The sequence below is a fragment of the Phoenix dactylifera genome, chromosome 8 (genome assembly GCF_051530095.1).
Source record: "Phoenix dactylifera cultivar Ajwa chromosome 8, Ajwa_hap1_PhDact_Kaust_v1.1, whole genome shotgun sequence".
In the NCBI taxonomy this organism is placed as follows: Eukaryota; Viridiplantae; Streptophyta; class Magnoliopsida; order Arecales; family Arecaceae; genus Phoenix; species Phoenix dactylifera.
In genome coordinates this window covers 22,826,485-22,840,945 of record NC_143197.1, presented here as the reverse complement: position 1 = coordinate 22,840,945, position 14,461 = coordinate 22,826,485, and the positions used below count along the sequence as shown (strand labels likewise).

Genomic DNA, 14,461 nt, shown 5'->3' with positions numbered 1-14,461 from the left:
AATACACACTTATATTTGTATATACATAATTATTTGTAAATATGTACATATTGGAATATAATATTGTACAGCGGCAAACAGAGAATTAAATAAAATTTGAAACTTAAATCAGATGTCAGAGAGCTCCAGAGACTAAAAGTTGTACTGCATTGCAATTGGATGCGCATTGCAGGTGCCAAATCATAATTTTCACTCGCACGCACCGATTTTTGATGCGTTTGATCGCCCTGATGCCAATGATTGTCCCATACCTCCTTCCACCCCACATCACAACTCATTTCCAGCAGATCGCATGGGGCCCAGTACCAGCCCGGACCTAACGTCCCCAAATACGCTCGAAAAATGAGGGTACACCGAAAAACTCTATAACAACAAAGATTCCTCACGAATTACTTTTTCGGGAAGGTAACGGTTCTAATAGGTGGCCCCACCAACAAGTATGCTTGCGTTTAGATTCCAAAAAGAGAATATTTTCTAGATTTTGCGTCAACATATTCTTTTGTCTATATTTATACACCGACTGTGGGTAGTGGATTCCACCTCGCCCCCCAACGAAAAAAGAAAGCCCGTCACCCCCTCTCTCTCGCTCGTCCGCTTTGTTCTCCGTCCCGCTATTGCTCGCGATGCCGGAGCTCCTCTTCTTCGGCGACGACGGCGACGACGGCTTCGGCGACTTCAAAGTCGCCGCCTCCTCGTCCTCGTCATCCTTCGCCGCCCCTTCCCCGGCTCTGCCCTCTCTCTTCCCTGACCCCGCCCCCCCGCCGCTGCCGGAGGACGACGACTGGGGCGACTTCGTCGTCGGCTCGCCCGGATCCCATGCCTCCTCCCAGAACCCACCGCTCCCCTTCGATCGCTTCCCCGATGCCGCCCCGATCGCCGCGCCTCAGGACGCGGCCGACGCTGGCAAGGCTTGGGAGAAGGTCAGGGGAGCGATTCCGCTCTCTATATTCGGAGAAGAGGACGTGGAGGAACCCGACACCTTGGATCCCCCAACCCTCTTTGGCAGCGGGTTCTCGTCTTCTTCTTTGAAGAGTCCAGCGAAGAATGAGATTGGATCGGGTGCGGATGTGGGATTAAAGGATCTGATTGCGAATCTTTATGGCCAGGCGGGAACCGTTGGTGGTGTCGGCTATGAGGAGGCGAAGGTTGGATCTGATCCGGTCGATGGGGATGATGGCTTCGACGAGAGTAGCTGGGAATTCAAGGATGCCTCCTCGCCGGACTCGGAGGTTAAGGTGATGCCAGGTGTTCGATGGTGGTGCGGGCTGATGGATTTTTTGCTTTTGTGCTAAAGGTGCTTCTTTTCTTTTGAACAGAAAGAAGAAAAGGATTCTGAGATCTCTGGGCTTGATAAGAAAGCAGCGGCAAATGGTAACGGAATCGAGGTGGGAATTAGACTCCTCTTGTTCTCCCTTTAATTGGTTCTTTCATGGATAGGTCACTTGCAATGCCCATGAATCTGCCTTTTGAGTAGAGTTTGTTTTGCTTTTGGCCCATGAATGTACTTTGTTGTTTATGCTCTTAATGCTCACAAACGAAGCTAATTGCATGCGTATGATATGGTCAAAAATTTGATAATTTTTCTTTGAAGGTTGTGGATAATGGGTCGGGAGATCATTGGAGAACCACTGGTCTGCTTAGTGTTAACAACGGCGAGCAAGATCTGAGTCATATATTTTCCCAGCATGATGGATTTACAAACGGGTGGAACTTTGATTCTGGTGCTGTTCCTTATATGGATTCGAGCTCAGATGCGTACGAGCAAACCAAAGATGTGGAGAATGGAAATGGGTTGCTTCACAATCTGGAGAATAATGAAGAAGATAGATGGGAAGTGCAGGATGCATTTTCCAGAAGTAAAGTTGAAACAGCTGTTTCGGGACAACAGGTGATGTTCTTCTTGTCTTTCAAGCTATTTATTGGTATTTCACACAAAACGCAGTCTGACAAATATATTTCTATTTGGCCTCCATGAAGAACAGAAGAATTCAGATGCTGAAGCGGAATTGCTTGCAACCAACAACGGAACTCAGGTTGGCAGCATCATTTCCATCATAGTTTTACTTTAGTAATCCCCACTTACCTGCCCTTCGTATGGATGCTGATCTTATCTCTTCTGCAATATGCACGTCTTCTGAGCTGCAAAATTAGAGGATACTGTATCTGATGCATTAATTGTAGTAGAATTACTTTTAGCGCACTTCCATTCCATGTATTGTTTTTAGTCTCCATTCCAGCAACCGCACCACTCTCACTTCTTTTTTTTTTACTACTTTTATTATGCGATTCTTTATCACTAATAGGCATTATTATGGCCTTGCTCATATGCTAGTTGCTGATCATGAAACAAAAGAAGTATGTTGGTTATTATAGTACTCATTCTTGTAGTTTATGTGAAAATAGTCATTGACAAATGTGCATATAATTTTTTTTGATCTTCCACCTTTGCTACTTATGAGTATCTATATGAGTAATGCAGCAAAGGTCTTCAGAATTCGGATTCATGGAAAGAAGAACAAGAAAGAAAGCTTTAGTGAAGGATCAAGACTAAATCATGATCAGCTGAATGGCCTATTTTTGAAGTTCATGTAAAGATTTGATTTAGAAGTTTGGATCTCTTCTATTTGAGTTAAAGGTGGCCCAACCTTTAGTGTTTTTTTTTTTAATTATTTTAATCAATTAAATATTTTACAAGAAATTTGGATCTATTTTGCCCATGTTAAAAAAAAGCCAACTTTTAAATGAATATACTCAAATGAATCAAGCAAAGGGTAGTCAAATTCTAACTTCTTTAGTTGTTATATAAGTGAAGGATGTGCAAGTGTTGAATCAGTGGATGACTTTTATCAAGGTTTCTAATAGAGGAATCAATTAGAAAGGAGGTTTTGCGATGTGGTATGTTGCTAATAGATGGTACATATAGATTTTCGTGGTCCAGTTGTGTAAGGTGAAGACTTAGAAGGGGCCAGCTTATTGAGCTAGTTAAAGTCCCTTGATGGTTGTATCAGAATCTAGGTCTCAAATCCCACTTTCATTTGCATTTGTGGGGTTAGGAATATTTTGTGGGAAGATTCCCCCCTATTTTGTAGCATATTGCCTACAAGCCTTTTCTATTTCCCCCTTCTCCCCCAAAACAAGGAGAAAAAAAGGGAGGTGAAGACTCATTGAGACCTTGCGATGCTCTTAGATCTATTAGTGATGATTACTCTGCCAAGATTATCTCATTTGTTGTCTTACTTATTCCATTTTTGTTGCACTTCTTTTTTTATATAGTCTTAGAATCTGTAATTCGTCTAACCCTTCCATCCGATCGTTTAAATTCTCTATGGCATGGGCACATAGTTTTAACAATTTCTTTTGATGAAGTTCTACCTGCTAGTTTCATCCATAGATCACTATCATGTTTTTGCTCTTATACTAAGTCACATGGTTTGGACCTTCAATTGGTATAACATGATCTTCGGCTTGGATGATAATCCATGAACCATATTTTTGATACTTGCACGATGGTCTAGAGCTTACAAGATCAGGAAACTTGGTATTTAAAAAAGATAGAGATCCTTGTGACTTGTTAATCATGTTAAAAAAGAGTGTTGTGATGGGGACTCATCAAGAGGATGTTCTTAGAGCAATTGAACTCACCTTTGTACCAATGCATTAATGGTCTTTTGCACCATCAATCCAACAAGCAGCACGTGCAACATCAGATAACAATTAATGAGAAACTTTCTGTGACAATGTCTAATCACTGAAGGAGTTTCTTTTGTCAGGTCTAGACATCACCTAACGCAGACCCTACTTGTGGGAAGTTCAGGTCCGCCTTTGATTCCATACCCTACCAATCCAATAATTGGGTTGGACCATGCTTGGGTCTGGGTTGTGTTGGACCAGGACAATGTCTTAAACGAGTACCGTTATTTGGAAAGCTCAATTTTTTCATGATATTCAAATTATTCACTAATCAATGATGACATAAATTCAGATTATAATTCATAAGCCTTATAAGGGGTATGTGTAAAATTTATCTTATATACTGGGTAAGCAATCGAGTATGGCCACAGGGTTTTGGTCTAGGTCGGGTAGGGCCCATGAAAATCAAACTTGTACACTAGCATATGTATGATCGGTCTGATTAGGTGTAGGTCAGGTAAATTTTTAGTAGAACTAGATCTGGACCTGGACCAAAAAATTATACGGGTTTATCTTTGGAGCCAAACTCGACCTAGGTGTATGGGCCTGAATCTAGTCTTGATCAGGTATGGGTCTGCTGGTCTTAGTGATAGCCCTAGGTCTAATATGTCTTTGAGCACGATAGTTACTAGGTGCATGATAAATTAAGTAATAAATATTATGATGAGGTTCTGATCAATGTTGTTAATTTCATCTTGGAGTTCGATCCATAGAATGGATTGGAAGCCCTGAGATCACTCTTAAAAGCATGACATGATGGGCCAAAGGTGGTTATATTTTGCAAGATAAAACTAAAGGAAAATAGCCTATGATTTTTGAAAATTAAAACAGTTGAAATTGTGGTGCATGTGGTTGCATATGTTGATGCAGTCTATAGATGGCCATGGGTCGAGTAAAGTTGGTCTCAGTCAAATAGAGACACTAGTAATAGAGAATAATTACCAACCTGAACTTGATCTGTTGATTAAACAGGTACAAAATTGAACCTGAACTTGAGCCATTGAATAAATGGATAACCCAACTTGACCCGCATAACCCGTTTGGTAAACAAGTCAAGTCAAATATGCTCTGTAGCATGGAATGCCGTACCGGCCGGTACGGGCCGGTACGTACCGGTCCGGCCGTGGACCGGTACCGGAACGGATAAAAAACCGGTATTTCTCGGTTTTTTATCCGAACCGGCCGGTACGGGTGCGTACCGGCCGGTTCGGGCCCGTACCGGCCGGTACCGGCCTCGTACCGGTGCGAACCGGCCGGTTCGCACCGGTACGATTTTTTTTTTTAAGAACCACAGCGCCGCGCGCTGTGGTTTTTGAAACCACCGCGTACCGGCCGGTACGGGACCGGTACCAGCCGGTACGTACCGGACCGGTACCGTACCGGTCCGGCCGGCCACCGGTACGCCGACCGGGACCGGTACGGCGGACCTTGCTCTGTAGTGACCTCTTAGCCAAACTGGACACAAGTAATGATTATGATCAGGTCATAAATGGGTTGTAAACATATTCACTTGACCTTACCCCATGATTAAACGGGTTGAATGGGTCAAAACTTTAAACTTGGAGTGGAACTATATATGATACGGTACAATTCGGATACATTGATACGATAAATATTGAAAAATGTAGAACACTGCAGCTGAGATAAGTCAATATTTATATACACACACATACATATATATATATATGTATGCGTTTGTTTTTATACATATATACATGCATACATACATAGACACCTATGTATGCATGTATATAAAATAAGCATCATAAAGCATGGTAGGCTATCAAAACAATATAGTCTATTCTCAATAACGTAGCATTAACGTTTACAAGCTCATCATCAGTCATTATTCCATACATCATAATCTATACTCTCAATAGACTATAAAATTGACCCTCTCCTTCATTTTTGGAGGTATTGGGGAAGCATCTAAAGTATATCTAGGAAGTATCCAGTGTTTCTTAAATTTTGGAAAATAAGATACTTAAGTATTGGGTGTGTATTCAAGACGTATCCATCGAGTATGGATATCCGATACGGACATGGCATATGATTTGAAGTATCCTTGCTTCCTACGAACTATTTAATATACGGGTCTAGTTACGTTGACTTGTTGACAACTTGAAACCGTTTATGTCAAACTTAAACCTTCTTATTACATGTTGGGTTCATCTCACATTAGCAGAACAAGTCATGAATTGCTATGACTAATGCAGTCCCCTAACCTTATATATTACCTATATATACTTATTGTATATGATTAGACTGCAAATGAACCGAAAAAAGGTAGTGCACTTAGCATTGTGTAGCTGCATATGCAGCCTGCTTAATATTCTGTGGCTGCACATACAATATGCCTCCCCCTCTTACATGTTTTTTTTAATGGAATTTGTTTAAGATTGATGGTTAGGTTGCATGTAGTTTTGCATGGCAAATACAGATTTTGTTATATCAATACTCAACCATCAGGTGTTATTGTAATTAATTTTGTTACTATTTATCAAAAAAAATATTGCTGCCCTTATTTTTTATTTTTTTAATGGATTTTATTTATTTTAGCAATTAAGAAATGTTAACTGCATATGTACCCTCGTATACAACCTGCACACTTGGTTTGCACTATATGGTCTCTTGACTGCCCACATAATGCAATTGCATTTTGAAACACCGAGTGGAAGATCAGGTAATGTGATTGAGGATATCTGAGATAGAAATTCAACTGAAAAAGAAACAGATGCCATCTTGTCATCTAGTCATTGGGCTAATGCCCAGTCATCTGGTTTTTATTTGGCAAAGCAACCTGATAGTTGATGTGTATGTGCAAAGGTTTAATGCATTTGATTTTTGATGTTAGATTGATGAAGATGAGAAAATGGTCCTCTCGTGCTTAAAAGGTGCCTATGCCTATATCTACAATTCCAATAGATGTGACTGCACTTAGCATCATGCAATTAATGGAGATTTAGGATAATGCAAAAGATACAGCATTGGCTGAGAAAGTATGTTCACGTATTTGTCTTTCAGGATAGCCAATTTGCTTAAGGGGAGGCGATGGTTTATAAGAGAGTTTGGAGGGCTTCCACCAATGCTGAAGTGATTTGGCCATCAAATATGAAAACTGCACCTGATGTTGAACCAAGAGCTAAAACAGTTGTATATTTGTTAGAGCTAGATAGGGAAGTTGTTAATTGTAAAGAGTTGGGCCTTACACAGTCATGTCTTACAAAGAGAATTTTATCTGAAAAGGGAAAGATGACTTTAGATGCGGAGCTAGAAGATTAGCTGTACCATAAACAAGTATCAAGTGTTACTTTGCGAGTGGAAGGTTTGGTACTGTTGCTGGAATTTACTTCTCTTTGTCACTCTCTTCTTGGTCAAAAGTCATAGAAAGGGTGGTTACTTAATGAGCTATTATCCAGCTTAATCAACATCAAAGTTTTGGCTTGTTTCCCAGGCATGACCAACTTGATGGTATATGGCAGCATGGATCCTCACCCATTGTCTACATAATTGCCATGGTCATGTCAATGAAATCCATGTCCATGAGAACTACTAGGAACCTCTTAAATGCTGGTACCACAAATATTTCCTGATGCAACCTCTGAAGAAGAAACAAAGGCTCTATTGTTGCATAAATTATGGAATCACTACAGTGTCTTCTCTCCTGTTGTAAAACTAACAGATAATGGACAAGGGGGTGGAATGCATACCACAGATCTGATCCTTAATATACTTAGAATCAACTCATAAAACAATTCAGTTATAGCCTGTTTTCAATTTTGCTTTTACATTTTCAAAGTTTTTCGTGCAATGAAATGAAGTTGTTTAAAGGGAAAAAATTAGTTCTTTCCCCATGACATGTAAAGCAAAGTAATAACTATAGACACTATGGTGAAGTAATAGTTATATAAACTATGGTGGCTTTATAAGATTGTCAAACTCCGAAGATAGCTGATAGATCCAAGAGAAGATTTTCTTATACAAACATGTTTGTTTTGGGTGAATAATTTATGCAGCGACAATGTCTGCATTCTGTCATCTGATTATGGTACTTTTAGTAGGAAAGTCAAATTTTTGCTGGGACAATTTAAAATATCTTGTATATAGTTTGATGCTATAATATTCATGATGGTGATATATGCTTTTCATTTCTTGTCAATGTTCACCACTACAAACGTGATCCCTAGTATTAATTTTATTGTTTCCTTCCACCAGTCTGCTAAATACTGTCCATTAGTAAATTCGTTATGTTGCTTAAGTAATGCTGAACTGCATTTCTACTTTAATGTTGACATTTTATCTGAGTACTGAATATTACTTGAAAAAACTAGTATATAAATAAATCTGTAGGAGACAAATCTGATAAATTTTGTGTTTACAGGGCACTATCTTGTGGGAGAATAATATTGGCGACTGGCCTGCAACAGCTTACACAAATGGACACAAGAAGGATGATAATGGGTTCCTTTGTGACCCTAGCTATGTGGGAAATGAAATCAAGGATTCGAGTTATAATTCAATTGTTGGTTTTGATGATAGTATCTTAAAGTTGTACAAAAAGGCTGATCTGGAAAATGATCAGCTCCCACAAAATCCCAGAGAAAATGTACAAAGCTCATCTGAATGCTTACATTCTGTCAGTACGAATGGTAATGATGACTTTGATGAAATTGATTGGGAATTCCAGAAGGCTACAGAAACAATAGTCAGTGATCAGAATTCTTCAGTCCAAACAGATCAATTAAATTCTGCTGAGTTGACGCACAACATTTTTCTAGATCTCTACCATAGATTAGAAGCAGCAGCATTATTCTTAGCAGTTCATGCCCTCGATGATCTCAAGGTTAGTGCATGTTAACTGATAATTTTTTCAATAATTTTTTGCTGTGCTTAGTATGTGAAATATTTTTGATGTTAGAAAGCTCAAAAGGTTGCTGCTCTCTCTGGTGACCAAGCTAAAGCAATGACAATCAATGGGGAAATCCAGGTAAGTTCTATCATCTGCCTTATGTTGCTGCAAGAACAGTGTCCTGTCTTTCTTTTTATTTATATTATATTATTATACATTGGGGTTAAAGAGATCACAATAACTCATGTCTTAGTGATTGATCTTTTAATGGGGCCTATAGCCTTATTTCTATCACCCCATTAAGTTGAATTTTCATATACTCCTTGAAGTTTACTGATTTAGGTGGTCAATTAGTATGCAGACAAATAAAGAAGCTTCGGTGTGAAGGAAGTAAAAACTTTCAGGGGCCTCTAGAATACCTTTGCAAGGATTGAAATTTGGATATAATAAGCTGCAAACCTTTTAGTAGTTTTTGGTGATGCAGAAGGTTCATATTATCTATAGTCTGTATGAAAAATAATTTTCCAAGTTCCCTTGTTTTCCCAAGTGACAAACAGCTATTTTATCACATTTTCTGAAAAAAAGTCCCTTTTCCAAATATTACTCTAATGAACTGAATAAACAGTCATCCTATAAAATCTATTGTAATCCAATTTCAAACTCAATAATATTACCTTTTTATAAGTTAAATAAAATATTTACATGTCATATATAAAATGAAATATGTGCAGAAGGTAGGTACAATGCTGAGCATTGGAGGTCCACAGTGGAAAATTGTCAATCTTTGCATAGCTATATATGGTCCTTGTAGTAACCATTGTACATGCCCTACACGCCGATACTAAACCAACCACATCCCATTGGTACGTCTTGAAATTTCACATATCAGCTCTTATGGTGCTTATCATTTACTTCCAAACTCCCAGTCAGCTTAAACAAACAAATAACTTCCATGGTTGTCAAACTTCTTGGATAAGGTTGAATCAACTCATCCCTAGTATTTGTTGCCATATCGGTTCACATCTTGCTACTTCCCTATCGCTTAATTTCATATTTCGGGTTCTATCTTCAAATTCATGATAGTTGGCAAAATTTTGCTTACCACCTATATTTCTAATAAGTGAAAGCAGAATACTTATCCAATTATTTCAGCTTTCTCCCCATCATTATCTCATGGAATAAGCTAGTTAACAGAGTCAACCAACTTCTCCATGAGTTTTTACACCTTGGTAGGTTTTCTAGGTACTTCATTGCATCCTAATACTGTATATCACAAATCACCATGAACCTACATGAATTAAGTATTATCATCTTAATATGAGTTGATGGTGATCAATTTCTTCAGTGAGCAATATATGTGCATGATGATCAATTTATTCACATGATGACCATATTCTTGTATGAACAGTGTAACTGTACTTGTCTCTGTTTAGATTAGGCATCCATGATTTGTATACAAAATGTCCCACAGCTAAATTTTAAGGTTTCGCAACCCATAGCTATCGGACGTTGAGATGAAATGTCTATCTGGAACATGGTTTAAATAACAAGTACCAACATCCCCGAGCAATGGTCCCATCTGAAATCATTCCTGTCATGACTGAAGTAATGCCTGTTATAAACCCAGTTAAGCCTGGGTTGGACATTTTGGAATAAAAATTTGGCTGTTATAATTGCCATTATTAGCTGTTTCAATGGAAAATAATGGCAAATGATGGGAAAATAGCAAGTTATTTGCTTAAACCACTATTTGTCAAGCAAAAAAATTATTTTCTTTTCAGCTAAGCTAACCCAGATATTTGAACTTAAAAATATTATTCTCATGGCCATTTGTTGCATGACATAATGGCCATTTTAACAGAAGTACAGCTAGATAGTTGCCATTATATGAATTCCCATGTGTAATGTAACAAAAGGCCTGTGTAACTGTTGTGATGGTTGTTTGAAACCTTGATCTAGAACCATGAATTATTTACAGAACCATGTGTATGAACTAGATTCTACATATATCCTGTGTATCATTTATTGCTTTATTGCTCTGAATCTTGCTTACATACATTAGCTGTTATTTTTTATTTAAAAATATGCTTTTCATTATTTTCTAATTCCTAACCAAGACCTTTTAATTTCTCCATGAACAACACTGTTATCGGTCATTCATATGAATTTGCTGTTCTTGACAGTGCTTATTAATTTCATCTTATACTTTTTGAGACATAAATGCAGCTCTTCTTTCTTTTATTTCCCATTTTCAGGAAGCTTATAAGAAGTTAGGAGAAGCTATAGTTGTGGAAGATGCCTACATTAAGAAACACCCATCAAAAGATGTGTGTGTTAGTCAACTGATTAAAGTCATAGGAGAACCACGGTTCAAAGCTCTTGAGCAAGAATATCGCTTGTCAGAAAAAATACTATCAGTATGTACCCTTCCATTTCTGGTATGTTACTTTCAATATTATTGTTCACTTCTAAGCACATGACGAATGGATTTGATGGTCATGCCTATGAGAATTCATAACACAAAGTATAGATAGACAGGACAGGTTTGATGGTTGTGTCTATGTTTATCTGAATAAACTTTGATGACTTAGCACTCCATAGTTTCTTCAGCACTACATTCACCTTGCTCTGGTCCTGATTAATTGCAATGTTGAACAAAGAATACTGAACATCCATGAACTAAAGAAGCAGAACTCTGATGCTTATAACTTCTTTCTGTGAGTCTTTGGGATGCCGTTTATTATATGGAAACAAAAAAATGAAAGGATTTTGTGGGCATCAACAGTGTGCTACAGTTGTCTTTTTGTGGAGGGCTCCTTGATCAAAGATTTTGTTACCTCTATTCCTGAAACAGTCATTCAGATCTTCTAAAAAATTGATTGATGAGGTTCAAATATTTAGTTTCGCTAATAAGGTATGTTGGATAATCATGTGCAGTTTTTCTGTGGAGATGATAGGAAAGTACCCATTATTACTTATTTTCATTGTGTTATGAGTATATTGTAGAATTAATCTGACAAATTCTTCCATAACTGTTAAGTTTTATCCAGAGAGACAATGAAAATTGAAGGATTCATTATAGTTATAAATAAAATAACTAGTTGTATAATGAATGTATATCAGATCTCCTAGGTTCTATTAGTTGTGTCTGTGCTAACTTGTTTAGGTTAATGCAGGCAGAGAAAGATTTAGGTTCAGCAGTTAAACTTTTTGAGCATTCCAACTCAATACTGCATATCTTGCAATTAGCATCCAGAGAGGAACAGCATGCTTATATTAGTGTTTGGTCTAGTATGGCTTTAGTTTGTGCTCAAGAGTTGCAGCACGGAGCCATGATTTGGGCAGAATCACTTGGTGCGAATGTCTGCCAACAAATATTGTCTCAAGGTACAGATTCATGTTATTTGTTTTACTTATTTAGAAATTCTTTTTCTTTTTAACTCAATTTGTTGAAACCAAATATTTTTGTAACTTTGTTTTTTTTTTTTGATGCTACATTCTCAGTCCTGAAAATACTGCATGTCTTGCAGGAAATCAATATTTTCTTGCCCTTGGGGAGATTTATAGAGCCTCTGAAATTTTAAGAGCCTCTATGAAATATTATAAGCCTTGGTTTTTAACAAATCAGGGGGTCTCATGCAAAGTACAAGCTTGCTTGGAGAAGTGTGCTGAAGCATGGATAACCTGCGGTCTGGAGAAAGCTCTTAAAAGCATCTCTAGTGCCACTGGTGAGCATGCTGAAGTAGCAAAAGCGTTGCTTGAATCCATTAAATTTTTTCGCAACTTAGATGAGTTCCCTCTTCGAAACAATATGCTTGGCCATGACAGAATAATTTGTATGATATCGTTATTGCCCATGTCACTATTACAAGGTATACCGAAAGAATTTGAGATTTAGAATTCATTTATCTTGCTATTCTATATTTCTGATCTTCTTTTCCGGACTGATCACTTTGCTCATGATTACAGACATGAAAACAGTGGTTTGGGCTGGGGAACATTATTGTGTCAAGCTTGTAAATTTTTGGGCTAATAGGATATCTCCTGATCCTCCTCAGTTGCCACATATTCATGTCAGCTAGCTTGGAAGTCCAAACTAAAATTGGAAGCAGGTTCTTCTAAAGCTGGTGGAGGTGCCCTGCTATCATGTGAAGAGCAATTCTTATTCAGATGAAGCTGTGACTACTGTGGATAATGCTGATAAAAAAAAAACATCAAGAGTGCACCTTCAATGCTGAAAGAATGTTTTAGTCAACAGAGAATTGGAACCACTTGCTATATGGTGGAACATATCCATCCAAGTGCACCTTCATGAGGCCTGTGAAATGCAAGGCTGAAGCCATCGTGGTCGATTCATTCATGTTTCCTAGTTCATTTTTTTTTTCTTTTTTATGTTAGTCCCACTATATTCTGGAAATATCTGTTTGTAAATCCCTGCTTGGTTATCATTCTTTTGTGTCATTAAAATGGCAGTGATAGATGCTACATGACCAATGTTGGCATTTGATAATTCTGGGGTTAGAAAAATTATGGATGCGAAAGCTTTTCAGAGATGATAAATATACCTGGTAATGAAGAGGCCTTCAATAACTCGGATGTTTGAGTATGGTTTCGTTTTCATTCTCTGGGTTGGTTTTTGGCGCTGCAGTGAAGCCAATGCAGCAGAGTGCAGAGAACATGATCGGCATTTGTAAGATTTCCAATGAAGTCATAAATGCAATTACAATTACTATTACCATGTAATATTAAACCCCATAGATTGTAATCTAGCTGTATCCATTGATTCTAGAAGGAAATTTTGGCCTTTGTATTCTTCCATTTCCTTGGAAAATTATTTGGCCTTGCCTATAACATTGCACCTCAGTTGGCTAGAGTGGCCCCCTGTTTTTGGAGCTTGATCGGCCCTCAAGATTTCAGCCATTTGTTTTCTTGCAGGAATTAACTGAAGAAACAAAGAACAGACTGCCAATTGATATTAAATCACCTGTCTGGGTATGCATGGGAATGATTAACTTACCATAATTGATCTGACTGATATGGCTAAATAATTAAAACCAAAGGGTGACGAAAAGCATTTCTAAGGCCAGAAATGACACTGCTGTAACATTTCTTTAAAGCATGCTCTCTCTCTATATTCTTCTTTCCAGTTAGCAGATACCTCTTGGTTCAAGTCCTTAAAAGTATAGAACAGCTGGTACTAGCATAAATCTCATCCCAAATATCATAAGATAGAAGTCGTGGCTTTTATTAGGCTTTTCTAGTTGTCAGCATATTTGTCCTAGTTCATGGTTTCCTCGCAGGTTATAATACATGTCACTTGCTGGTTCGCCCTTTCTGATAAGGAGGATGGTTCCCTTTTCTGGTAGTGCAAGATATCGAGAAGGTTGTGAGGAGCCTTTTGGTAAAACGACAGATGAAATAAGAGGATTACCGTTTAATCGATTGGCATATTTTGAATGTCAAGAGAGCAATAGAAGATCTAGAGAATAAAAGATAAATTTTGGATGAAATTTGCAGGTTTAATGCTATTGGACCCAAAACAAGTTGATCCAAAAATTTTCAATAGGTCAACAAAAGACACATTACCAATGAGGTACATGGGAAAAAAATTCCAGCAGGTGAAATGGAATCATAGGAAACTTTTGGAGCACAAGTTTTTGCAGAAAGAAAATCTTCTGCCACCTTATAGTTTGCCCTGTAAAGAGACCTGAACTCAAAGGAGAAACTAGGTGACTCATGAAATTTTGGACAATGGAATACTCCTTTCAGAAACTAGCATTGATAAACTAACAAGCATATAGATGTGTCCCATAAATATCAAGGTTAGAAAGGAAGCTAAGGCCACAGTGTAATCAGAATATTTAATTTAATGCTAAATCAGCTTACCAGCAATCAAGAAGGACAATAGTGTACCAGATTCGC

General features: G+C 38.0%; 1 protein-coding gene across 2 annotated transcripts; it reads left to right on the top strand.

The window, feature by feature from the left end:
• The first annotated feature begins 538 nt into the window (after positions 1-538).
• Positions 539-13,335, top strand: LOC103708018 (uncharacterized). Of its 2 annotated transcripts, none has more exons than XM_039124653.3 (10): positions 539-1,235; positions 1,317-1,385; positions 1,592-1,888; positions 1,983-2,033; positions 8,072-8,533; positions 8,609-8,677; positions 10,795-10,977; positions 11,716-11,926; positions 12,070-12,411; positions 12,509-13,335. In XM_039124653.3, exons 1-10 carry the CDS (start codon positions 624-626, stop codon positions 12,619-12,621), a joined length of 2,409 nt encoding a protein of 802 aa, XP_038980581.3. In that variant the 5' UTR covers positions 539-623; the 3' UTR covers positions 12,622-13,335. The 2 variants fall into 2 exon arrangements, with proteins under 2 accessions (XP_038980581.3, XP_008790993.3); XM_008792771.6 differs by having other exon boundaries at positions 540-1,235; positions 10,795-10,956.
• The last annotated feature ends 1,126 nt before the right edge of the window (positions 13,336-14,461 follow it).